The sequence below is a fragment of the Salvelinus alpinus genome, chromosome 34 (assembly GCF_045679555.1).
Source record: "Salvelinus alpinus chromosome 34, SLU_Salpinus.1, whole genome shotgun sequence".
NCBI classification, from domain to species: Eukaryota; Metazoa; Chordata; class Actinopteri; order Salmoniformes; family Salmonidae; genus Salvelinus; species Salvelinus alpinus.
This window is the reverse complement of record NC_092119.1, coordinates 3,326,819-3,354,143: the sequence shown is the minus strand read 5'-3', so window position 1 is coordinate 3,354,143 and position 27,325 is coordinate 3,326,819. Positions and strand designations below refer to the sequence as shown.

General features: G+C 45.4%; 1 protein-coding gene across 6 annotated transcripts in view; it reads left to right on the top strand.

The window, feature by feature from the left end:
* LOC139563421 (mitogen-activated protein kinase kinase kinase kinase 5-like) overlaps positions 1 to 27,325 on the top strand; it is a 130,833-nt gene that overhangs the window by 599 nt on the left and 102,909 nt on the right. For all 6 annotated transcript variants that reach the window (XM_071382078.1, XM_071382079.1, XM_071382081.1 and 3 more), the window contains exons 2-3: positions 234 to 536; positions 10,066 to 10,123. In XM_071382078.1, the coding sequence (XP_071238179.1) occupies positions 429 to 536; positions 10,066 to 10,123 (166 nt within the window). In that variant the 5' untranslated portion in view covers positions 234 to 428. The remainder of the gene's footprint in view (positions 1 to 233; positions 537 to 10,065; positions 10,124 to 27,325) is intronic.

Sequence of the window (27,325 nt, the reverse complement as noted above, 5' to 3'; positions counted from 1 at the left end):
TAATCATTTTATTTATATAGCTGAATTCAATTATCAATCCATAGTTTCTGCACATTTTTTCGTAGCTAACTAGTTAGCTTGTTAGTTAGCTAGCCTCAAACTAACGTTAGCCGGCCAGACATCAAATATGTTGATTGTTAAATGACTTCTGAAATCATGTCTGTGGTTGTTTTGTAGCTACCTATTAGCGAGAGGTTTACTAACTATTATTTTCTACTCTGTCTCAACGGCAGGAAATGGACCAGAAGCCAGACTTGGAAGCAACACTTCTGCAGCTTTTGAGAATAAGCAAACGATCACCACTTGAAGTAACAGTAACGTTACTCCTCACCGAATGATACTGACGTGTATTTGCACAAGCTAACTTGCTAAATGTGAAGTGGAGTAGTTAGGTGTTAATAAACTATCCAGCCAGTTAGCTAGCTGCCATGGATAACTTTTCTAGACCAAGTGGAGAAATTCAAAGAAAAAACCCACAGCAGGATTTCGAGCTTATTCAACGAGTTGGGAGCGGCACATATGGAGACGTATACAAGGTATTTTCCCCCCCCGATCTACCTTCAAACTAAATGAACAGCAGTAGCAGATTTCGGTGTTTACGAATTTAGATCCGTGTCTTACCAAAACAAGCACCCCCCACCTGTTGGAAGAGACGAGATCCCTATACCATAGCTAAGTCCTATTGAAACCTGGTGAGAGGACTCGCATTAAGTTGTAAAGGTGTGTCTCCTCCAGGCCCATAGTTCAATTCTCTCTCAATGTGTTTTGCTTTTATGGCCAAGATGTGAGTAAAGTTATGCATAGTGGTATGTATGCTCTAGTGTCTACTAACACCTTGATTCAATGCGCAGAACCTTTGTTGTCAGTTTGCCAATAGTAGTTTGTGTTACAGGGGCATTTGCGTTTTAGAATGGAGTTGAATGGGAACCACAGGGAATGCTCATCTTTATGACATAAAGTATTTTAGCTGTTTAAACTCTTTGTGCATCTTAAGGTCAATGGGAAATGTATACCTCTGGCCTAGTTATCAAGCACTTTTTTTTTGTATGTGGTCAGGTTATCATCCTCTCTCCACATGTCGCTTTTGCCTGTTTTTTTTAGAGAACTGACTTGTGACATTTTGAAAAGGCTTTATTTAGAGTGGTGAGTCACCTACCAATCAAGGCTTTCATTTACTGAGTCAACCTTCTGCCCACCACATTATCACTTTAGTGTCTTGGGTTCCAAATACAGGAGCTGGGAGATATAACCTCCTTTATGGGCCAGCTTCAGTCATGTAGGATATATAGCCACCTTTATGGGCCAGCTTCAGTCATGTAGGATATATAGCCTCCTTTATGGGCCAGCTTCAGTCATGTAGGATATATAGCCACCTTTATGGGCCAGCTTCAGTCGTGTAGGATATATAGCCTCCTTTATGGGCCAGCTTCAGTCATGTAGGATATATAGCCTCCTTTATGGGCCAGCTTCAGTCATGTAGGATATATAGCCTCCTTTATGGGCCAGCTTCAGTCATGTAGGATATATAGCCTCCTTTATGGGCCAGCTTCAGTCATGTAGGATATATAGCCTCCTTTATGGGCCAGCTTCAGTCATGTAGGATATATAGCCTCCTTTATGGGCCAGCTTCAGTCATGTAGGATATATAGCCTCCTTTATGGGCCAGCTTCAGTCATGTAGGATATATAGCCTCCTTTATGGGCCAGCTTCAGTCATGTAGGATATATAGCCTCCTTTATGGGCCAGCTTCAGTCATGTAGGATCTATAGCCTCCTTTATGGGCCAGCTTCAGTCATGTAGGATCTATAGCCTCCTTTATGGGCCAGCTTCAGTCATGTAGGATATATAGCCTCCTTTATGGGCCAGCTTCAGTCATGTATGACATAGGCTAAGGGCAATTCCACGGTAAGAGTGCTGCTGAGACTCAGAAGTTTGTATGCCAAACAAAAACCAACGATTGCGAAGTCAAACCAACCAAACAACTCTATTCACAAGGACGACTTTTACCACTGAAGTTTGGTAACAGAATGGTCAGCACAAACTGTCATTCTGTTACCAAACTTTGCCGTTCTTCAAGTACATTTGTTTTTAGGAGTGTTTTTTGTGAGAGAGAGAATATCCTTGTGCATAGAGTTGTATGGCTTTTGCTTAAAAGTGCTACACAGGAATTAAAACAAAGATTTCCCGTTGTAATATATCTGCAATACTAGTGGAATGATAGTGTTTCACAGTATTACTCACAGTGTTGTGATTGCCTGTGATATTCACCTATTTATTTCTCCCTGCCGGAGCGGCATCAAAATGGGACAGCTATTCTGACTTTGTTGCTGAGTTATCTAGTGGAAATCGCTCTGTCATTAACTGGTTGCTAAAATTCTACACTGTTTGCTCAATTTCAGTTTATGTGAGAAAACAAGCACTGAATAGATAAGGAAATCATTGTACCATCTAAATCGCTGTGAAATATATTTTCTCTAGAATGTCATTGTATGCTGTAGTGTTAAGATTTCCCTTCACTGGAATTAAGGGGCCCAGACCATTATTCCTCCTCCACCAAACTTTACAGTTGGCACTATGCAGTTGGGCAGGTAGTGTTCTCCTGGCATCCGCCAAACCCAGATTTGTCCATCGGACTGCCAGATGGTGAAATGTGATTCATCACTCCAGAGAACTCATTTCCACTGCTCCAGCGTCCAATGGTGGCGAGCTTTACACAACACCAGCCGATGCTTGTCATTGCGCATGGTGATTTTAGGCTTGTGTGAGGCTGCTCGGCCATGGAAATCCATTACATGAAGCTCCTGATGAACAGTTATTGTGCTGACGTTGCTTCCAGAGGCAGTTTGGTACTTGGTAGTGAGGGTTACAACCGAGGACAGATTTTTACGCGCTTCAGGACCCGGCGGTCCCGTTCTGTGAGCTTGTGTGGCCAACCACTTCCCGGCTGAGCCGTTATTTTGCTCCTAGACGTTTCCACTTCACAATATCAGCACTTACAGCTCTAGCAGGGCAGACGTTTGACAAACTGACCTGTAGGAAAGGTGGCATCCTGTGACGGCGCCACGTCGAAAGTCCCTGAGATCTCTATTGTAAGGCCATTTTATTGCAAATGTTAGTCTATGTAGATTGAATAGCTGTGTGCAAGATTTTATATACCTGTCAGCAACGGTGTGGCGGAAATAGCCAAATTCGCTAATTTGAATGGGTGTCCACATACTATTGTGTTTACATACACTGAGGTTGGAGTCATTAAAACTTGTTTTTCAACCACTCCACACATTTCTTGTTAACAAATTATAGTTTTGGCAAGTCGGTTTGGACATCTACTTTGTGCATGACACAAGTAATATTTCCAACAATTGTTTACAGACAAATTATTTCACTTATAATTCAATGTATCACAATTCCAGTGGGTCACAAGTTTACATACACTAAGTTGGCTGCCTGTAAACAGCTTGGAAAATTTCAGAAAATGGTGTCAAGGCTTTAGATGCTTCTCATAGGCTAATTGACATAATTGTATTAAATTGGAGGTGTACTTGTGGATGTATTTCAAGGCCTACCTTCAAACTCAGTGCCTTTTTGCTTGACATCATGGAAAAATCAAAATAAATCAGTGAAGACCTCAAAAAAAATATTGTAGACCTCCACAAGTCTGGTTCATCCTTGGGAGCAATTTCCAAACGCCTGAAGGTACCACGTTCATCTGTACAAACAATAGTACGCACGTATAAACACCATGGGACCACGCAGCCATCATACCGCTCAGGAAGGAGACTCATTCTGTCTCCTAGAGATTAACGTACTTTGGTGCAAATCAATCCCAGAACAACAGCAAAGGACCTTGTGAAGATGCTGGAGGAAACACGTACAAAAGTATCTATATCCACAGGAAAACGAGTCCAATATCGACATAACCTGAAAGGCCCCTCAGCAAGGAAGAAGCCATTGCTCCAAAACCGCCATAAAAAAGCCAGACTACGGTTTGCAACTTCACATGGGGACAAAGATGGTACTTTTTGGAGAAATATCCTCTGGTCTGATGAAACAAAAATAGAACTGTTTGGCCATAATGACCATCGTTATGTTTGGAGGAAAAGAGGGAGATTTGCAAGCCGAAGAGCACCATCTCAGCCGTGAAGCACGGGGGTGGCAGCATCATGTTGTGGGTGTGCTTTGCTGCAGGAGTGACTGGTGCACTTCACAAAATAGATGGCGTCATGAGGAAGGAAAATTGTGGATATATTGAAGCAACATGTCAAGACATCAGTCGGGAAGTTAAAAGCTTGGTCGCAATGGGTCTTCCAAATGGACAATGACTCCAAGCATACTTCCAAAGTTGTGGCAAAATGGCTTAAGGACAACAAAGTCAAGGTATTGGAGTGGCCATCACAAAGTCCTGACCTCGATCCTATAGAACATTTGTGGGCAGAACTGAAAAGGCGTGTGCGAGCAAGGAGGCCTACAAACCTGACTCGGTTACACCAGCTCTGTCAGGAGGAATGGGCCAAAATTCACCCAACTTATTGTGGGAAGCTTGTGGAAGGCTACCCGGAACGCTTGATCCAAGTTAAACAATTTAAAGGCAATGCTACCAAATACACTCAATTAGTATGTAAACTTCTGACCAAATGGGAATGTGATGAAAGAAATAAAAGCTGAAATGCATCATTCTCTCTACTATTATTCAGACATTTCACATTCTTAAAATAAAGTGGTGTTCCTAACTGACCTAAGACAGGGAATCTTTACTAGGAATAAATGTCAGGAATTGTGAAATACTGAGTTTGAAATCTGTTTGGCTAAGGTGTATGTAAACTTCTGAATTCAACTGTATGTATACACACACACACTACCATTCAAAAGTTTGGGGTCACTTAGAAATGTCCTTGTGTTTTTTGTCCTTTAAAATAACATCAAATTGATCAGAAATACATTGTTAATGTTGTAAATGACTATTGTAGCTGGAAACGGCTGATTTTGTAATGGAATATCTCCGTAGGTGTACAGAGGTCCATTATCAGCAACCATCACTCCTGTGTTCCAATGGCACGTTGTGTTAGCTAATCCAAGTTTATCATTTTAAAAGGCTAAATGATCATTAGAAAACCCTTTTGCAATTATGTTAGCACAGCTGAAAACTGTTGTACCGATTTTTAAAGAAGCAATAATTGATATCGGCTTGCTCAGTTGTGCACCGTGGCCTCCCACTCTTTCTATTCTGGTTAGAGCCAGTTTGAGCTGTTCAGTGAAGGGAGTAGTACACAGTGTTGTACGAGATCTTCAGTTTCTTGGCAGTTTCTCGCATGGAATAGCCTTCATTTCTCAGAACAAGAATAGACTGATGAGTTTCAGAAGAAAGTACTTTGTTTCTGGCCATTTTGAGCCTGTAATCGAACCCACAAATGCTGATGCTCCAGATATTCAACTAGTCTAAAGAAGGCTTCTTTAATCAGTACAACATTTTTCAGCTGTGCTAACATAATTGCAAAAACGTTTTTCTAATGATCAATTAGCCTTTTTAAAATGATAAACTTGGATTAGCTAACACAACGTGCCATTGGAACACAGGAGTGATGTTTGCTGATAATGGGCCTCTGTACGCCTATGTCGATATTCCATTTTAAAAAATCAGCCGTTTCCAGCTACAATAGTCATTAACAAAGTCTACACTGTATTTCTGATCAATTTGATGTTTTTTTAATGGACCAAAAATGTTGTTTTTCTTTCAAACACAAGGACATTTCTAATTGACCCCAAACTTTTGAACAGTAGTGTATATATTGGTGTAATTGCGTAACAAGTCACATGATAAGTTGCATGGACTCACTGTGCAATAATAGTGTTTTAACATGATTTTTGAATGACTACCTCATCTCTGTACCCCACATATAATTATCTGTAATGTCCCTCGGTCGGTGCACTGAATTTCAAACAAAGATTCAACCGCAAAGACCAGGGAGGTTTTCTAATGCCTCACAAAGAAGGGAACCTACTGGTAGATGGGTAAAAAAGCTGACATTGAATTTTGCTTTGAGCATTAAGTTATTTATTTCACTTTGGATGGTGTATCAATACACCCAGTCACTACAAAGATACAGGCGTCCTTCCTAACTCAGTTGCCAGAGAGGAAGGAAATAGCTCAGGGATTTCACCATGAGGCCAATGGTGACTTTAAAACAAGTACTTTAATGGCTGTAATAGGAGAGAACTGAGGATGGATAAAACATTGTAGCTACAATACAAACTTTAAATGAGAGTGGAAAAAAATTAAGCCTGGTACAGAATAAAAAATATTCCAAAACATGCATGATGTTTGTGATAAGGCACTAAAGTAAAACTGCAAAAGAATGTGGCAAAGAAATTAACTTTATATCCTGAATACAATTATGTTTGGGGAAAATTCAAAACAACACTGAGTACCACTCTTCATATGTACAAGCATGGTGGTGGCTGCATCATGTTATGGGTATGCTTGTCATCGGCAAGAACTAGGGAGTTTGTTGTTGATGAAAAAATAAACGGTATAGAGCTAAGCAATGGGTCAAACTCCTGGAGGAAAACCTGGTTCAGTCTGCTTTCCAACAGACACTGGGAGATGCATTCACCTTTCAGCAGGACAATAACCTACACGGGAGATGCTTACCAAGAAGACATTGAATGATTCTGAGTGGCCTAGTTACAGTTTTTGACAAATCTCCTTGAAAATCTATGGCAAGACTTGGAAAATGTCTTTCTAGCAATTATCAACAACCAACTTGACAGAGCTATAAGAACTTTAATGAATAATATGCAAATATTGTACCATTCAGATGTGCAATGCTCTTTGACTTACCCAGAAAGACTCACAGCTGTAATCGCCTCAAAAGCTGTATTGACTCAGGGGTGTGAATACTTATGTAAATTAGAGGTTTCTGTATTTCATTTTTAATAAATGTGCAAATAAATATCATTATAGGCTATAGTGTGTAGATGGTTGAATTGTTTTATATTTAATACATTTTGATTTCAGACTGTAACACAACAAAATGTGGAATAAGTAGAGGGGTCTGAATACTTTCTGAAGGCACTGTATATAATGGACATTTTCTGAAATTACCATGCGAAAATGAATCATGTGTAGCAGCTTTGCAAGTAATCTTTTTTGACATACGGTTTCCAAGAGTCTCGGCATCATTCTGTAATCGTGGAATTGCCCCTAATCAGCAACATTGTAGCCAGAAGTCTTAAGCCTGTTTTATTTCTTGCTACACAGACAGACTGAGATTCAAAGTCTTTTTTTTTACTGAAGGTTTTTCATGTGTTCTGATAAAGTTGTTAGAACATTGCCAAGTTGTTCTGTAGAATCATTCAATGATAGCGATGAAACGGTAGCCTGCTTTTACTGTGAAGGAGGAATCTGATGAAACGGTAGCCTGCTTTAACTGTGAAGGAGGAATCTGATGAAACGGTACCCTGCTTTTAACTGTGAAGGAGGAATCTGATGAAACAGTACCCTGCTTTTAACTGTGAAGGAGGAATCCGATGAAACGGTACCCTGCTTTAACTGTGAAGGAGGAATCCGATTGGCCTTCTGACGGGTCAGTTGAAGGAGTTACCTGCCTTAACATTGGCTCTCTGAATAGCAGACTATCTTCACATATTTGAACGCACTCACTGTCAAAAGAAACTTAACTCCTCTCATTTTTCATGAGGTTGTGTTTAGTTTCCCCCCACTGTGGACTTCATCTGTAACCTTGTAGTAACCATGTGATAACCATGTGATAAAGCATCGCACTGTTACAGCCTACCTCTCTTAGTCTCTGATGTAACATGTGGTGAAAGTAAGATGGATTGGTAGGGGAAAGGGGAGAGTACAAACGATCCAGCTTCAATTTCCCCATTGTCCTGGCAGAGTTCTGGGCCACGTCTCAGTCCCTGTGTGTGTGTGTTCACATGAAGCAACAACACATTTTGAATGGATTGGATTTCACTACACCCGCAATAACATCTGCTAAATATGTGTGTGACCAATAGAATGTGATTTGATTGGAGAATAACAAAGTAGACACTTCCCCGTCTGTTCCCGAGGTTCAAATCAGGATCACAAAGACAGTTGTGTTCACGTTTTTAATATATTATCTATTTTTTTAAATCCATTTGCTATGGATGACTAGGCTACCAATTTGATCCAGTCGAAGCAGCCAGTCTGTCGAACCCTTGCCTCACAAAGCAATCTTTGGCAGGCCAGTCCCACCACAGGCACAGGCAGCCGAGGCAGGCCACTGGTAGAATGCAATGCCTGGTATTCTCCCAGAGAGCCATGAACATGCAATCCCTGGGCTGAGTCCTAAATGACACTCTATTTCTAATCTCTGGCAGTTCCCACCCCAGACACAGTCCCAGACACAGTCCTACCCCAGACACAAGCAGGACTGTGGCATAGTGAAATATGTTCAGGTCCTTGTCTAAACATGAGCCCAGAATGGGAGTGTTCTTTGCTGTACTGACAGTGGAAATATTTCAGATTTCAAAGATCCTCCCCTAACCATGTTTTTTTTTTTTTTGGTCTGCTGCAGTGCAGAGAAAGGTTTTTACAAAACGTCTCAAACCCGAATGAGGTATCAACGTGGAAAGTAAGCTCATGGAGCTCGAGTTTAATTGGTTGTTTTTATTAGCTCTTGTCTCTCTCTCTCTTTTGAGTAACAGTTTTATAATGTTTCATCCAGGGATGGAATTTGAAGAATAGCTCGCTAGCCCTCGCGAGGCTAGTACTTTTCAGACCAGGCTAATACTTTTCAGACCAGGCTAGTACTTTTCAGACCAGGCTAGTACTTTTCAGACCGGGCTAGTACTGTTCAGACCGGGCTAGTACTTTTCAGACCGGGCTAGTACTTTTCAGACCGGGCTAGTACTGTTCAGACCGGGCTAGTACTTTTCAGACCAGGCTAGTACTTTTCAGACCAGGCTAGTACTTTTCAGACCAGGCTAGTACTTTTCAGACCAGGCTAGTACTTTTCAGACCAGGCTAGTAGAAAATGTGCTCATCTAGCCTGCCAGATAGTGACATTTTTGTGTTTTCTAATAGTACAAATTTTGGAGCCGGGCTAGTAACATTGGTCTGCTCCAGACTTTCATCTACATTATCTCTGTCTGTTGTCCTGCATTATCTCTGTCTGTTGTCCTGAGACTATAAATGGTATTTAGTAATCTGTCCATCCAGGATTTTAGTGTTTTAAAAACCGCTAGTTGCGTGCCAAAACGCTTGATTTTTATTTATTTTGCACGGCGAATTGTGGTGATTTTATCAAATTTGACACAAATGCGCTGACAAGTTTTTTTGCTTGATTGAATAATTTTATGTAATAAAAGTGTGGTGTTTGGATAAAATTGCAAGCCATCTTTTTGTAGTGCGGTGATTAGACAGTTTATGGTGGTAACATTGCAATGATTTGACTGGTTTATGCAATAATAGTGCAGTGATTGGTCAGATGTTTTAAGCCCTTGCATAATATGTGGAGTTATTGATTTTGCTAGATATGTTTCAATCGCAAAATCCTGGAGGGACTGAGTAATGAAGATGAAACCAACAATACTGATTGATGTAATTTGCAAACTTTAGAGGGGGATCTATTCATTGTGTGGCAGTGAAGTGTGTGGCAGACAGGACCATGGCGCGGTGTGTAGCGGTCACTGGACAGGACATGGCTCAGTCGGTAGAGCGCGGTGCTCTGTAGCTCAGTCGGTAGAGCGCGGTGCTCTGTAGCTCAGTCGGTAGAGCGCGGTGCTCTGTAGCTCAGTCGGTAGAGCGCGGTGCTCTGTAGCTCAGTCGGTAGAGCGCGGTGCTCTGTAGCTCAGTCGGTAGAGCGCGGTGCTCTGTAGCTCAGTCGGTAGAGCGCGGGGCTCTGTAGCTCAGTCGGTAGAGCGCGGGGCTCTGTAGCTCAGTCGGTAGAGCAGAGCACGGTGCTCTGTTGGTAGAGCACGGCGCTTGCAATACCAGGATAGTGACTGGCTCCCCAATCCCCAACAATGACTGGTTCCCCAATCCCCAAGCAGTGTTCTAAAATGTTTTATTCTATCTTTCAGGCTCGAAACATCCAAACGGGAGAGCTTGCTGCTGTTAAGATTATTAAACTGGAGCCAGGTGAGTTGGCACTACCTACAATGCCTCTTTCTATTTATGAATGAAACATACTCACTCATTAAAGAGTAACTAAAGAGGACGTTAGCATGTAATGTTTCAACCCAGATTGAAGGGAGAACAATGTTTTCATAAGACTTGAGTGTAGGTGAGCAGCCATTTTGAAAAAATTCATCATCAAGAATTCTCTGTTTTTAAAACCCATTTAAGCCCTGATGTGGTGGAAGTGATTTAATCCTGTTGTACAACTGGTCTGAAGAAGCCATGGATTTATGTCGTTTTGTAAGATGGGAGGACAATAAATGTTTGGTGTCTCCATGGGTCTTGGACTGGCCGTTTCACTGTGACCCAGATTAGTGGGATTACCACCAAGAGGACCTGTTGTGCCGCCAGTCTGCCACCCAGATAAACACCAGCTGATTAACTTAACCCGAATGTCTTTGATGTAAAGAAGGGACCCTACAGGGTGGCTCCTCCAAGCCTGGCCCCACATCTGTTAGTGATGTCTTCTTCATTGGTGTGACGGTGACCATAGGAGTTGGCTAGACAGCACAAACAGTTGTGGGACCAGGCAAGGTGTTTCCCTATCCTCATACTAATGTTGATGACAGGTCTCTCTCTCTTCGAGAGTTTGTTTTAGACTAACCTTTTAATGGTTGAATGGAAATGAAGGATGTGGGTGGTGTGTTGTGTGGCTTTTTGTTTTTTCGTCTTTATAACATGTTAAATACATGTTAACTCGCGCTTAGTGGTTCAACTCCATAGTAAGCCAAGGGGAAAATTCCCTCCTTTTTTTTTGACGATCTTTCACCAGCAGAGATCCATAGATAGAATGTTTCCCAAATGGAACCCCATTCCCTACATAGTGCACTACTTTTGACCAGGGCCCAAGTAATGCACTATGTCGGGAATAGGGTGTGTTATGAAGCAACCATAGCAGGGCTTGATAGTCAGGTAAATTTGCAAGTCGCACACCGGGCTAGTGCCAACTGAAATTTGGGGAGGGTGTAGTTGCCCTTTTAAAAAATAAATAAATTGTGCACCTAGCAAGAGTGTTTGGATAGTGTTGTTTCTGGGGTGTACAGTGTAGCCTACATGTGATGGCAGAGTTGGCAACACGAATGCCAAGCCCTTTTGATACAAATCATCATGTTGTCATTCTACTAGGTAGGTCTACTTTGCGGTGAATATTTAATTGGGAAGGTTTTTTGGGTGAATGTTTATTCAAATGGCGCATGATGACTGAATTGCGCATCACTTTTTAAATATCTGGTTTGCGTACCCATTGTTGCCTTAGTTTGCATTTACTGGTAGATATCATCAGTTGAAATGTCTTTCCTGCCATACCTGCCGTCGATGTCATTTTTCTGTAAGCTGCTCCATGCAACAACCAGTTGAGAGCTGCCCAAAGATGATATTCCACTTAAACCAGGGCTGTGTGCGGCACACGTGCAGTAAATCATATACTTAACAGCTTCGGGAATTCGGCTTTTACATTTTTATAGCTTGTCTAGCCCTGGGTGTGTCTAGCCCCGTAGCCCTGGGAGAGAAGTACCTTACCGTGGTCATCTGTTATGATGAGGAGAGGAGCACCGTGGTCATCGGTTATGAGGAGAGGAGGACCGGACCGTGGTCATCTGTTATGAGGAGGAGGAGGAGGACCGGACCGTGGTCATCTGTTATGAGGAGGAGGAGGAGGACCGGACCGTGGTCATCTGTTATGAGGAGGAGGAGGAGGACCGGACCGTGGTCATCTGTTATGCGGAGGAGGAGGAGGACTGGACCGTGGTCATCTGTTATGAGGAGGAGGAGGAGGACCGGACCGTGGTCATCTGTTATGAGGAGGAGGAGGAGGACTGGACCGTGGTCATCTGTTATGAGGAGGAGGAGGAGGACCGGACCGTGGTCATCTGTTATGAGGAGGAGGAGGAGGACCGGACCGTGGTCATCTGTTATGAGGAGGAGGAGGAGGACTGGACCGTGGTCATCTGTTATGCGGAGGAGGAGGAGGACTGGACCGTGGTCATCTGTTATGAGGAGGAGGAGGAGGACTGGACCGTGGTCATCTGTTATGAGGAGGAGGAGGAGGACCGGACCGTGGTCATCTGTTATGAGGAGGAGGAGGAGGACCGGACCGTGGTCATCTGTTATGAGGAGGAGGAGGAGGACTGGACCGTGGTCATCTGTTATGAGGAGGAGAGGAGCACCGTGGTCATCTGTTATGAGGAGGAGGAGGAGGACCGTGGTCATCTGTTATGCGGAGGAGGACCGGACCGTGGTCATCTGTTATGAGGAGGAGGAGGAGGACTGGACCGTGGTCATCTGTTATGAGGAGGAGGAGGAGGACCGGACCGTGGTCATCTGTTATGAGGAGGAGGAGGAGGACCGGACCGTGGTCATCTGTTATGCGGAGGAGGAGGAGGACTGGACCGTGGTCATCTGTTATGAGGAGGAGGAGGAGGACTGGACCGTGGTCATCTGTTATGCGGAGGAGGAGGAGGACTGGACCGTGGTCATCTGTTATGAGGAGGAGGAGGAGGACCGGACCGTGGTCATCTGTTATGCGGAGGAGGAGGAGGACCGGACCGTGGTCATCTGTTATGCGGAGGAGGAGGAGGACTGGACCGTGGTCATCTGTTATGAGGAGAGGAGGACTGGACCGTGGTCATCTGTTATGAGGAGGAGGAGGAGGACCGGACCGTGGTCATCTGTTATGAGGAGGAGGAGGAGGACCGGACCGTGGTCATCTGTTATGAGGAGGAGGAGGAGGACCGGACCGTGGTCATCTGTTATGAGGAGGAGGAGGAGGACCGGACCGTGGTCATCTGTTATGAGGAGGAGGAGGAGGACCGGACCGTGGTCATCTGTTATGAGGAGGAGGAGGAGGACTGGACCGTGGTTATCTGTTATGAGGAGGAGGAGGAGGACCGGACCGTGGTCATCTGTTATGAGGAGGAGGAGGAGGACCGGACCGTGGTCATCTGTTATGATGAGGAGGAGGAGGACCGGACCGTGGTCATCTGTTATGAGGAGGAGGAGGAGGACTGGACCGTGGTTATCTGTTATGAGGAGGAGGAGGAGGACCGGACCGTGGTCATCTGTTATGAGGAGGAGGAGGAGGACCGGACCGTGGTCATCTGTTATGCGGAGGAGGACCGGACCGTGGTCAACTGTTATGAGGAGGAGGAGGAGGACCGGACCGTGGTCATCTGTTATGCGGAGGAGGAGGAGGACCGGACCGTGGTCATCTGTTCTGCGGAGGAGGAGGAGGACCGGACCGTGGTCATCTGTTATGCGGAGGAGAGGAGGACCGGACCGTGGTCATCTGTTATGAGGAGGAGGAGGACCGGACCGTGGTCATCTGTTATGAGGAGGAGGAGGAGGACCGGACCGTGGTCATCTGTTATGCGGAGGAGGAGGAGGACTGGACCGTGGTCATCTGTTATGATGAGGAGGACCGGACTGGACCGTGGTCATCTGTTATGATGAGGAGGACCGGACCGGACCGTGGTCATCTGTTATGAGGAGGAGGAGGAGGACTGGACCGTGGTCATCTGTTATGCGGAGGAGGAGGAGGACTGGACCGTGGTCATCTGTTATGAGGAGGAGGAGGAGGACCGGACCGTGGTCATCTGTTATGAGGAGGAGGAGGAGGACCGGACCGTGGTCATCTGTTATGAGGAGGAGGAGGAGGACCGGACCGTGGTCATCTGTTATGAGGAGGAGGAGGAGGACTGGACCGTGGTCATCTGTTATGAGGAGAGGAGGAGGAGGACCGGACCGTGGTCATCTGTTATGAGGAGGAGGAGGAGGACTGGACCGTGGTCATCTGTTATGAGGAGGAGGACCGGACCGTGGTCATCTGTTATGAGGAGGAGGAGGAGGACTGGACCGTGGTCATCTGTTATGAGGAGGAGGACCGGACCGTGGTCATCTGTTATGCGGAGGAGGACCGGACCGTGGTCATCTGTTATGAGGAGGAGGAGGAGGACTGGACCGTGGTCATCTGTTATGAGGAGGAGGACCGGACCGTGGTCATCTGTTATGCGGAGGAGGACCGGACCGTGGTCATCTGTTATGAGGAGGAGGAGGAGGACTGGACCGTGGTCATCTGTTATGAGGAGGAGGAGGAGGACTGGACCGTGGTCATCTGTTATGAGGAGGAGGAGGAGGACTGGACCGTGGTCATCTGTTATGAGGAGGAGGAGGAGGACCGGACCGTGGTCATCTGTTATGAGGAGGAGGAGGAGGACTGGACCGTGGTCATCTGTTATGAGGAGGACCGGACCGTGGTCATCTGTTATGAGGAGGAGGACCGGACCGTGGTCATCTGTTATGAGGAGGAGGAGGAGGACTGGACCGTGGTCATCTGTTATGAGGAGGACCGGACCGTGGTCATCTGTTATGAGGAGGAGGACCGGACCGTGGTCATCTGTTATGCGGAGGAGGACCGGACCGTGGTCATCTGTTATGAGGAGAGGAGGAGGACCGGACCGTGGTCATCTGTTATGAGGAGGAGGACCGGACCGTGGTCATCTGTTATGCGGAGGAGGACCGGACCGTGGTCATCTGTTATGAGGAGGAGGAGGAGGACCGGACCGTGGTCATCTGTTATGCGGAGGAGGACCGGACCGTGGTCATCTGTTATGAGGAGGAGGAGGAGGACCGGACCGTGGTCATCTGTTATGCGGAGGAGGAGGAGGACCTGACCGTGGTCATCTGTTATGAGGAGGAGGAGGAGGACTGGACCGTGGTCATCTGTTATGAGGAGGAGGAGGAGGACCGGACCGTGGTCATCTGTTATGAGGAGGAGGAGGAGGACCGGACCGTGGTCATCTGTTATGAGGAGGAGGAGGAGGACCGGACCGTGGTCATCTGTTATGCGGAGGAGGAGGAGGACCGGACCGTGGTCATCTGTTATGAGGAGGAGGAGGAGGACTGGACCGTGGTCATCTGTTATGAGGAGGAGGACTGGACCGTGGTCAACTGTTATGAGGAGGAGGAGGAGGACCGGACCGTGGTCATCTGTTATGAGGAGGAGGAGGAGGACCGGACCGTGGTCATCTGTTATGAGGAGGAGGAGGAGGACCGGACCGTGGTCATCTGTTATGTTAAGAACAAATTCTTATTTACAATGACGGCCTACCGGGGAACAGTGGGTTAACTGCCTTGTTCAGGGGCAGAACGACAGATTTTTACCTTGTCTCCTCAGGGGATTTGATCTTGCAACCTTTCGGTTACAAGTCCAATGCTCTATCCACTAGGCTACGCTGCTGCCCAAAACACTGTTTGACTTGATAAATCTTTATACAATAACCAGTGGATATGCAACAAATCTACTTTGACATTTTACCTCTGCGATTTTTGAGCTTGGATGCTACCGTTGGACTTGATTTCAAAGGACGCATTCCCTCAACACCTGATGTCTGCCGGCAACGTCAGAAGCCCCGGTGGCTGTAGTGTAGCAGGGCCATTACTGTTGCTTTAAAGAAAAAAAAAAGAAAAAAAAAAAAATATATATATATATATAATATGATTTAGTAAGTATTTTCTTAACTGCATTGTTGGTGAAGTGCTTGTAAGTAAGCATTTCACGGTAAGGTTGTATTTGTCATGTGACAAATACAATTTGATTTGGAGCAGCAGCAGCGGGCCACCGCCACTCACAATGCCGTGGCCAACGTAAGTAAGAAGACCATTAAAGCGGTTGACTTTCGCAAGCCGGCAGCCCTAGCCGCGTCCTTAGAGCATGTGCAGACCAGCTGGCTGGAATGTTAATGGTCATAGTCAGTGTCCCCCTATCCCAGTCTGTCCTCACTTGCTTCAAGATGTCCACCCCTGTTCCTGTTCCCAAGAAAGCGAAGGTAACTAAACTAAATTACTATCGCCCCGTAGCACTCGTTTATGTCATCACGAAGTGCTTTGAGAGACTAGTCAAGGATCATGTCACCTCCACCTTACCCGACACCCGAGACAAGGGGTGTTCAACTCTTACCCTTCGAGGTCCAGAGCCTGCTGGTTTTCTGTTCTACCTGATAATTAATTGCACCCACCTGTAGTGCCAGGTCTAAATCCGTCCCGGACAATTTGCATCCCGCCTCAATAGATCCACGGATGACTCAATCGCCATCGCAATGCACACTGCCCTATCCCATCTGGAGAAGAAGAATGCCTATATAAGAATGCTGTTTACAAGAGACGAGGAACACCTATGTAAGAACGCTGTTCATTGACTACAGCTCAGCATTCAACACCATAGTTCCCTCCAAGCTCATCACTAAGCTTGGGGCCCTGGGTCTGAACCCCGCCCTGTGCAACTGGCTCTAGGACTTCCTGACAGGACGTCCCCAGATGGTGACGGTAGGCAACAACACCTCCGCTGATCCTGAACACAGGGGACTGTCTCCAACTCGATCATTAACACATGCATGTATCCAACTCGATCATTAAGTTTGTACACGACACAACAGTGGTAGGCCTGATTTACCAATGACAACAAGACAGCCTACAGGGAGGAGGTGAGGGAGCTGGCAGAGTGGTGCCAGGAAAATATCCTCAACGCCAACAAAACGCAGGAACTGATCGTGGACTTCAGGAGACTGCACAAGGGGGCACGCCAACATCGATGGCTGCAGTAGAGAAGGTGAAATGCTTCAAGTTCCTTGGCGTACACATCACTGGCAATCTGAAATGGTCCACCCAGACAGACAAAGTGGAGCAGGCGCAACGGCGCTTATTCAAATGCCGCAAATGTATTACATACAGTACCAGTCAAAAGTTTGAACACACCTACTCATTCCAGGGAACTAAATTCCACTAATTAACTTTTAACAATGCACACGTGTTAACTGAAATGCATTCCAGCTGACTGCCTCATGAAGCTGGTTGAGAGAATGCCAACCAGTGTGCAAAGCTGTCATCAAGGCAAAGGGTGGCTACTTTGAAGAATCGAAAATATATTATGATTTTTTTAACACTTTCTTTTGGTTAATACATCATTCCATATGTGTTATTTCATGGTTTTGATGTCTTCACTCTTATTCTACAATGTAGAAAATAGTAAAAATCAAGAAAAACCCTTGAATGAGTAGGTGTGTACAAACTTTAGTACTGTAAGTATTCAGACCCTTTATTCAGCACTTTGCTAGAGCGCCTTTGGCAGCGATTACAGACGTGAGTCTTCTTGGGTATTAGGCTACAAGCTTGCCATACCTGTATTTGGGGAGTTTCTCCCATTCTTCTCTGCAGATCCTCTCAAGCTCTGTCAGGTTGGATGGGGAGCGTCGCTGCACAGCTATTTTAGGTCTCTCCAGAGATGTTCAAATCAGGGCTCAGGGACATTCAGAGACTTGTCCCGAAGCCAGTCCTGCGTTGTCTAGGCTGTGTCCTTAGGGTCGTTGTCCTGTTAGAAGGTGAACCGTCACCCCAGTCTGAGGTCTTGAGCAGGTTTTCATCAAGAATCTCTATGTACTTTGCTCCGTTCGTCTTTCCCCTCGATCCTGATCAGTCTCCCAGTCCCTGCTGCTGAAAAATATTCCCACAGCATGAAGCTTCCACCACCATGCGGTGCCAAGTTTCATCCAGACGTGAAGTTTGGCATTCAGGATAAAGAGCTACATCTTGGTTTCATCAGACCAGAGATTTTCTCATGGTCTGAGAGTCTTTAGGTGCCTTTCAACAAACTCCAAGCGGGCTGTCATGTGCCTTTTACTGACAAGTGGTTATCTGGCTACTCTACCATAAAGATCTAATTGGTGGCATGCTGCAGAGATGGTTGTCCTTCTGGAAGGTTCTCCCATCTCCGCAGGGGAACTCTGGAGCTCTCTCAGAATGACCAAGGCCCCCCCCCCCCCCCAGTTTGGCCATTGCTCAGTTTGGCCATGCGGCCAACTCGAGGAAGAGTCTTGGTGGTTCCAAACTTCTTCCATTAAGGAATGATGGAGGCCACTGTTTTCTTGTGGACCTTCAGTGCTGCACACATTTTTTGGTGCCCTTCCCCAGATCTGTGACTCGACACAGTCCTGTCTCAGAGCTCTACGGACAATTCCTTCGACCTCATGGCTTGGTTTTTGCTCTGACATGCACTGTCAACTGGGGGACCTAATATAGACAGGTGTGTGCCTTTCTAAATCATGTCCAAACAATTTAGTTTACCACAGGTGGAGTCCAATCAAGTTCTAGAAACATCTTAAGGATGATCAATGGCAACAGGATGCACCTGAGCTCAATTTCGAGTCTGGGTCTGAATATGTAAATTAGGTATTATTTTTTATTTTTTATAAATGTGCAAAAAAACATTTTTCGCCTTTGTCGTTATGGGGTATTGTCTGTAAATCGATCATGTAAATTTGATTTAATCCATTTTAGAATAAGGCTGTAACTTAACAAAATGTGGAAAAAGTCAAGGGGTCTGAATACTTTCTGAATACACTTTGTACTGTATATTCTCTCCATATTCTGTCCATAAAGTCTATACATCCCATCATATACATATATATTTATACTGAACAAAAATATAAACGCAACATGTATAATGTTGGTCCCATGTTTCATGAGCTGAATTAAAAGATCCCAGAAATGTTCATATGCACAAGAAGCTTATTTCTCTCCAATATTTAGCAAACATTTGTTTACATCCCTGGTAGTGAGCATTTCTCCTTTGCCAAGATATGCCACACCTGTCAGGTGGATGGATTATCAAGAAGCTGATTTTAAACAGCATGATCATTACACAGGAGCACCTTGTGCGGTGGGGCAATAAAAGGCCACTCTAAAATGTGCAGTGTTGTCATATAACACAATGCCACAAATGTCTCAAGTTTTGAGGGAGCCTGCAATTGGCATGCTGACTGAATTGAATGTTCATTTCTCTACCTTAAGCCGCCTCCAACATCATTTTAGAGAATTTGGCAGTACCTCCAACCGGCCTCGCCAACCGCAGACCACGTGTAACCACAACCCAGGAACTCCACATCCGGCTTCTTCACCTGCGGGGTTTGGTGAGAGACCAGCCACCCGGACAGCTGATGAAACAGTGGGTTTTGCACAACCAAAGGATTTCTGTACAAACTGTCAGGAAGCGTCTCAGGGAAGCTCATCTGCGTGCTCGTCGTCCTCACCAGGGTCTTGACCTGACTGTAGTTCAGCGTCGTAACCGACTTCAGTGGGTAAATGCTCACCTTCGATGAACACTGGCACTCTGGAGAAGTGTGATCTTCACGGATTAATTTATTTAAAATGACTGATTTCCTAATGAACTGTATCTCACAAAATCTTTAAAATGGTTGCGTTCAGTTGTATATTAGACTCTGACATTGCTCATCCTAAAAATTTTATTTCATTTTTTAGATTTGCATGTTTTGTGTTGGGTATTACGCCGCTGCTAGAGCTTGGAACATAAGCATTTTGAATCTTCTAAATATGTGCATGTGACCATTTAAAGTTTGATTTGGACGGTCATTAAAAAAATATATATGTTTCTCTATTACCCCTTTTCTACTACATGGGAACTGTTATGTATGAACAACAACATGTCCTGTCCTACTCCATCTCTAAAAAGACCTGTGGTCCGTGCAGAGACAGCTGGTGTGAACTCCTCTCTACATTACTTCTTGACGCACTGATCCCTTTAGCGGGATCATTTTCGTAAACAACCGCTGAATTGCAGAGGGCCAAATAAAAAATAAAAAAAATATTTATTTTCATGTGAAATATACCAAAACACAGCTTAGCTTGTTGTTTATCCACCTATCGTGTCAGATTTTGAAAATATGCATTACAGCGAAAGCAATCCAAGCGTTTGTGAGTTTATCGATCACTAGACAAAACAGTAAGAACACCTAGCAGCCATGTAGAATGGTCACGAAAGCCAGAAAAGCAATACAATTAATCACTTACCTTTGATCTTCGGATGTTTGCACTCACGAGACTCCCAGTTACACAATAAATGTTCCTTTTGTTCATTAAAGATTTTTTTAAATATCAAAATACCTCCATTTGTTTGGCGCGTTATGTTCAGTATTCCACAGCCATAGGCAGGTCATCAAGGCTTGATGCAAATTCCATATAGTATCCGTAAAGGGTCGTAAAAACATGTCAAACGTTTTTAATAATCAATCCTCAGGTTGATCAATAATCGATCATATTTCAACCGGACTGTAAACTATTCAATACTGGAGAGAAAGAAAATGTCGAGCAACGAGTGACTGGCGCAACAACTAATGGAGGGACATCCACCTATCCACTGACGTGTTTTGAAAAATCTCGCTCATTTTTCAAAATAAAAGCTCGAAACTATGTCTAAAGACTTCACACCCTGAGGAAGCCACAGGAAAAGGAATCTGGTTAAATGGACGAAAGGCAAGCAATTTAACAGTAATTTTCTTTCAGAATAGAAGTCACTTCCAGGTTGGATTTCCTCAGGTTTTCACCTGCAAAATCAGTTCTGTTATACTCACAGACAATATTTTGACAGTTTTGGAAACTTTAGAGTGTTTTCTATCCTACTCTGTCAATTATATGCATATTCTAGCATCTGGACCTGAGAAATAGGCAGCTTACAATGGGAACGTTATTTTTCCAAACATAAAAATTCTGCCCCCTAGCTTCAAGAGGTTAAAGTTTTGTCCCAAATGGCACTCTATTCACCGGGTGTCTTCATCTCTGAGGGAAGTGTTCATTCTGAGGGAAGTGGCCTGGCTTTGAGGGGCCTATCAACATGAGAACATTGTGGATCGCTCTTTTTATTCTCGTCTTTTCACTTCGCTGCAGCTAGCGACCGGAACGAGCTGCAAAAAAAACACTCAAACTGCACCGTCTATGTTGAAAGGCTCATTTATGAACACTCTTACTGACACTTGCTTCGCGTGATGTATCGTTGTCTCTATCTTTTTTTTGCCCTTCGTGCTTTTGTCTGTGCCTAACTATGTTTTTACCATGTTGTCTTAGGTCTCTCTTTATGTAGTGTTGTGGTGTCTTAGGTCTCTCTTTATGTAGCGTTGTGTTGTTTTAGGTCTCTCTTTATGTAGTGTTGTGGTGTCTTAGGTCTCTCTTTATGTAGTGTTGTGGTGTCTTAGGTCTCTCTTTATGTAGTGTTGTGGTGTCTTAGGTCTCTCTTTATGTAGTGTTGTGGTGTCTTAGGTCTCTCTTTATGTAGTGTTGTGGTGTCTTAGGTCTCTCTTTATGTAGTGTTGTGGTGTCTTAGGTCTCTCTTTACGTAGTGTTGTGGTGTCTTAGGTCTCTCTTTATGTAGTGTTGTGTTGTCTTAGGTCTCTCTTTATGTAGTGTTGTGGTGTCTTAGGTCTCTCTTTATGTAGTGTTGTGGTGTCTTAGGTCTCTCTTTATGTAGTGTTGTGGTGTCTTAGGTCTCTCTTTATGTAGTGTTGTGGTGTCTTAGGTCTCTCTTTATGTAGTGTTGTGGTGTCTTGTCTTGGTGTATTTTTAATCCCAGCCCCCGTCCGCGCAGGAGTCCTTTTGCCTCTTGATAGACCGTTATTGTAAATAATAATTTGTTCTTAATTGACTTGCCAAATGATAATTTTTTAATATAAACAATTCTCACCACGTCTGTGGCTGTATCTCAAATGACACCCTATTCCCTATATAGTGCATTACGTTTGACCAGGGTCCATAGGAGTAGCATTTGGGACTCAGTCCTTGTTATACTTTTATGCACATCTCAATAATGCATACTGAAAATTGTCCCCCATTTAAAAAATAAATCTGTGTCCCTGGGCTCTTATTTGCTGCATATCTAAGATGGCAGAGAGGTCAACAGCGCATCTCTGCACTGTAGGAACAATACATTTACACTCAGTCAGTGGTTGTCATGGAAGGAATGGGTTTATACCATGTCTATTAGCTAGGCCCCTTTCTGTTCTGGGCAATCAGGAAGGCTGTCGTATTGACATCTGCGTCCTCCATAGTGCTTTCTTTAACTGCTACGGTAGTAGACTAATTCTAGCAGTTCCCTTATGTGTCGAGAAGTGACTGTTTTCTAGCCTCAGTGCCAGTCTGTTTGTGCCATTGTTCCAACTCCTTGACACTCCGTTATCATGTTACATTTTGGCTTGATAGGGACAGCAATGGAGTAGGCAAGAGCACAAACAGATCTGGGACCAGGCTACTAAAACACTGAACCGTGACGTGCCTCATGTCTTGAGGATGGAGTAGGAAGAGACTGATCTGTCTAGTAGTAGCAGAGAGACTAGAGAAGTACCGGAGGAAAGAGACTGGTCTGTCTAGCAGCAGAGACTAGAGAAGTACAGGAGGAAGAGACTGGTCTGTCTAGTAGCAGCAGAGAGACTAGAGAAGTACAGGAGGAAGAGACTGGTCTGTCTAGTAGCAGCAGAGAGACTAGAGAAGTACAGGAGGAAGAGACTGGTCTGTCTAGTAGCAGCAGAGAGACTAGAGAAGTACAGGAGGAAGAGACTGGTCTGTCTAGTAGCAGCAGAAAGACTAGGGAAGTACAGGAGGAAGAGACTGGTCTGTCTAGTAGCAGCAGAGACTAAAGAAGTACAGGAGGAAGAGACTGGTCTGTCTAGTAGCAGCAGAGAGACTAGAGAAGTACCAGAGGAAAGAGACTGGTCTGTCTAGTAGTAGCAGAGAGACTAGAGAAGTACAGGAGGAAGAGACTGGTCTGTCTAGTAGCAGCAGAGAGACTAGAGAAGTACAGGAGGAAGAGACTGGTCTGTCTAGTAGCAGCAGAGAGACTAGAGAAGTACAGGAGGAAGAGACTGGTCTGTCTAGTAGCAGCAGAGAGACTAGGGAAGTACCGGAGGAAGAGACTGGTCTGTCTAGTAGCAGCAGAGAGACTAGAGAAGTACAGGAGGAAGAGACTGGTCTGTCTAGTAGCAGCAGAAAGACTAGGGAAGTACAGGAGGAAGAGACTGGTCTGTCTAGTAGCAGCAGAGACTAAAGAAGTACAGGAGGAAGAGACTGGTCTGTCTAGTAGCAGCAGAGAGACTAGAGAAGTACCAGAGGAAAGAGACTGGTCTGTCTAGTAGTAGCAGAGAGACTAGAGAAGTACAGGAGGAAGAGACTGGTCTGTCTAGTAGCAGCAGAGAGACTAGAGAAGTACAGGAGGAAGAGACTGGTCTGTCTAGTAGCAGCAGAGAGACTAGAGAAGTACAGGAGGAAGAGACTGGTCTGTCTAGTAGCAGCAGAGAGACTAGGGAAGTACCGGAGGAAAAGACTGGTCTGTCTAGTAGCAGAGAGACTAGGGAAGTACAGGAGGAAGAGACTGGTCTGTCTAGTAGCCTCAGAGAGACTAGAGAAGTACAGGAGGAAGAGACTGGTCTGCCTAGTAGCAGCAGAGAGACTAGAGAAGTACAGGAGGAAGAGACTGGTCTGCCTAGTAGCGGCAGAGAGACTAGGGAAGTACAGGAGGAAGAGACTGGTCTGCCTAGTAGCAGCAGAGAGACTAGGGAAGTACAGGAGGAAAGAGACTGGTCTGTCTAGTAGCAGAGAGACTAGAGAAGTACAGGAGGAAAGAGACTGGTCTGTCTAGTTGTAGAGTGACTAGAGAAGTACAGGAGGAAGAGACTGGTCTGTCTAGTTGCAGAGAGACTAGAGAAGTACAGGAGGAAGAGACTGGTCTGCCTAGTAGTAGCAGAGAGACTAGAGAAGTACAGGAGGAAGAGACTGGTCTGCCTAGTAGCAGAGAGAGACTAGGGAAGTACAGGAGGAGAGAGACTGGTCTGTCTAGTAGCAGCAGAGACTAGAGAAGTACAGGAGGAAGAGACTGGTCTGTCTAGTTGCAGAGAGACTAGAGAAGTACAGGAGGAAAGAGACTGGTCTGTCTAGTAGCAGAGAGACTAGAGAAGTACAGGAGGAAGAGACTGGTCTGTCTAGTTGCAGAGAGACTAGAGAAGTACAGGAGGAAGAGACTGGTCTGTCTAGTTGCAGAGAGACTAGAGAAGTACAGGAGGAAGAGACTGGTCTGTCTAGTAGCAGAGAGACTAGAGAAGTACAGGAGGAAAGAGACTGGTCCGTCTAGTAGCAGCAGAGACTAGAGAAGTACAGGAGGAAGAGACTGGTCCCTCTAGTAGCACCAGAGACTAGAGAAGTACAGGAGGAAGAGACTGGTCCGTCTAGTAGCAGCAGAGACTAGAGAAGTACAGGAGGAAGAGACTGGTCTGTCTAGTAGCAGAGAGACTAGAGAAGTACAGGAGGAAGAGACTGGTCTGTCTAGTAGCAGAGAGACTAGAGAAGTACAGGAGGAAGAGACTGGTCTGTCTAGTAGCAGAGAGACTAGGGAAGTACAGGAGGAAAGAGGCTGGTCTGTCTAGTAGCAGAGAAACTAGGGAAGTACAGGAGGAAGAGACTGGTATGTCTAGTAGCAGAGAGACTAGGGAAGTACAGGAGGAAAGAGACTGGTCTGTCTAGTAGCAGAGAGACTAGAGAAGTACAGGAGGAAGAGACTGGTCTGTCTAGTTGCAGAGAGACTAGAGAAGTACAGGAGGAAGAGACTGGTCTGTCTAGTTGCAGAGAGACTAGAGAAGTACAGGAGGAAGAGACTGGTCTGTCTAGTTGCAGAGAGACTAGAGAAGTACAGGAGGAAGAGACTGGTCTGTCTAGTTGCAGAGAGACTAGAGAAGTACAGGAGGAAAGAGACTGGTCCGTCTAGTAGCAGCAGAGACTAGAGAAGTACAGGAGGAAGAGACTGGTCTGTCTAGTAGCAGCAGAGACTAAAGAAGTACAGGAGGAAGAGACTGGTCTGTCTAGTAGCAGCAGAGAGACTAGAGAAGTACAGGAGGAAGAGACTGGTCTGTCTAGTAGCAGAGAGACTAGAGAAGTACAGGAGGAAGAGACTGGTCTGTCTAGTAGCAGAGAGACTAGGGAAGTACAGGAGGAAAGAGGCTGGTCTGTCTAGTAGCAGAGAAACTAGGGAAGTACAGGAGGAAGAGACTGGTCTGTCTAGTAGCAGAGAGACTAGGGAAGTACAGGAGGAAAGAGACTGGTCTGTCTAGTAGCAGAGAGACTAGAGAAGTACAGGAGGAAGAGACTGGTCTGTCCAGTAGCAGAGAGACTAGAGAAGTACAGGAGGAAGAGACTGGTCTGTCCAGTAGCAGAGAGACTAGAGAAGTACAGGAGGAAGAGACTGGTCTGTCTAGTAGCAGAGATACTAGAGAAGTACAGGAGGAAGAGACTGGTCTGTCTAGTAGCAGAGAGACTAGAGAAGTACAGGAGGAAGAGACTGGTCTGTCTAGTAGCAGCAGAGACTAGGGAAGTACAGGAGGAAGAGACTGGTCTGTCTAGTAGCAGAGAGACTATGGAAGTACAGGAGGAAAGAGACTGGTCTGTCTAGTAGCAGAGAGACTAGGGAAGTACAGGAGGAAGAGACTGGTCTGTCTAGTAGCAGAGAGACTAGGGAAGTACAGGAGGAAAGAGACGGGTCTGTCTAGTAGCAGCAGAGAGACTAGAGAAGTACAGGAGGAAGAGACTGGTCCATCTAGTAGCAGCAGAGAGACTAGGGAAGTACAGGAGGAAGAGACTGGTCTGTCTAGTGGCAGCAGAGAGACTAGGGAAGTACAGGAGGAGAGAGACTGGTCTGTCTAGTAGCAGAGAGACTAGAGAAGTACAGGAGGAAGAGACTGGTCTGCCTAGTAGCAGAGAGACTAGGGAAGTACAGGAGGAAAAGAGACTGGTCTGTCTAGTAGCAGAGAGACTAGAGAAGTACAGGAGGAAGAGACTGGTCTGCCTAGTAGCAGCAGATAGACTAGGGAAGTACAGGAGGAAAGAGACTGGTCTGCCTAGTAGTAGCAGAGAGACTAGAGAAGTACAGGAGGAAGAGACTGGTCTGTCTAGTAGCAGAGAGACTAGAGAAGTACAGGAGGAAAGAGACTGGTCTGTCTAGTTGCAGAGAGACTAGAGAAGTACAGGAGGAAGAGACTGGTCTGTCTAGTAGCAGAGAGACTAGAGAAGTACAGGAGGAAAGAGACTGGTCTGTCTAGTAGCAGAGAGACTAGAGAAGTACAGGAGGAGAGAGACTGGTCCGTCTAGTAGCAGAGAGACTAGAGAAGTACAGGAGGAAAGAGACTGGTCCGTCTAGTAGCAGCAGAGACTAGAGAAGTACAGGAGGAAGAGACTGGTCTGTCTAGTAGCAGAGAGACTAGAGAAGTACAGGAGGAAGAGACTGGTCTGTCTAGTAGCAGCAGAAAGACTAGGGAAGTACAGGAGGAAGAGACTGGTCTGTCTAGTTGCAGAGAGACTAGAGAAGTACAGGAGGAAGAGACTGGTCTGTCTAGTTACAGAGAGACTAGAGAAGTACAGGAGGAAGAGACTGGTCTGTCTAGTTGCAGAGAGACTAGAGAAGTACAGGAGGAAGAGACTGGTCTGTCTAGTTGCAGAGAGACTAGAGAAGTACAGTACCGCTGAAAGGATTTAAAGCTGGAGTTAAATTGAGCTTTGCCAAGCCAGGTGATTCTCAGAGAGAGAGCTATTTTAAAATGTGTTTGTTTCCCTAGCTAGCTAATTCTGATGTTGCACGCCACACACAGCTTTACATTTCTCTCACATCTCTATGAACGATACTTTCATTTATATTGCTTGTGGTTGGTTATGTCACCAGGCCAGTGCCACCTGCCTCCTTTTTGCTGTGGTCATGTGCTCTGGTCTGTGGGCTATATGAGAAGTATCAGTGGTTGGTCGATTTGGCTCTGTGTAGACATGTCTGTTGCTACAGACAGTCCTCAGGTCTGGCCCAAGAGGCACCCTATTCCCTTTATAGGGCACTACTTTTTGACCAGGGCTCTGGTCCAAGGTAAGGATTGGGATGCCGTTTTGGGTCACAGCCTCTTGCTACAGACAAATCCCTGTCTGCATGTCTGTCTTAAAGTCCAGAGGAGGATGTCCTATCCTCACCTCCGTAGACTGGGCTGCCGCTTCTCTCTCGCTCTCTCTCTCTCTCTCTCTCTCTTTCCCCTCCCCCAGTAAGGGAGTATTTAATTTAGCATGATAGATTTGTGTTATGTCTGATCAAAATAACACAGCATTAGCCATGGCATAATGCAGAGAATTACAGGGACTTGGGCCTCCCGAGTGGTGCAGCGGTCTAAGGCACTACAGACCCGGGTTCGATCCCAGGCTGTGTCACAACCAGCCGTGACCGGGAGTTGAATAGGGCTTCGCACAATTGGCCCACCGTCGTCCATTTGCTTTATGAGTAGTGCGTGACCCCAGGGTGGCAACACATATATTCCAAAT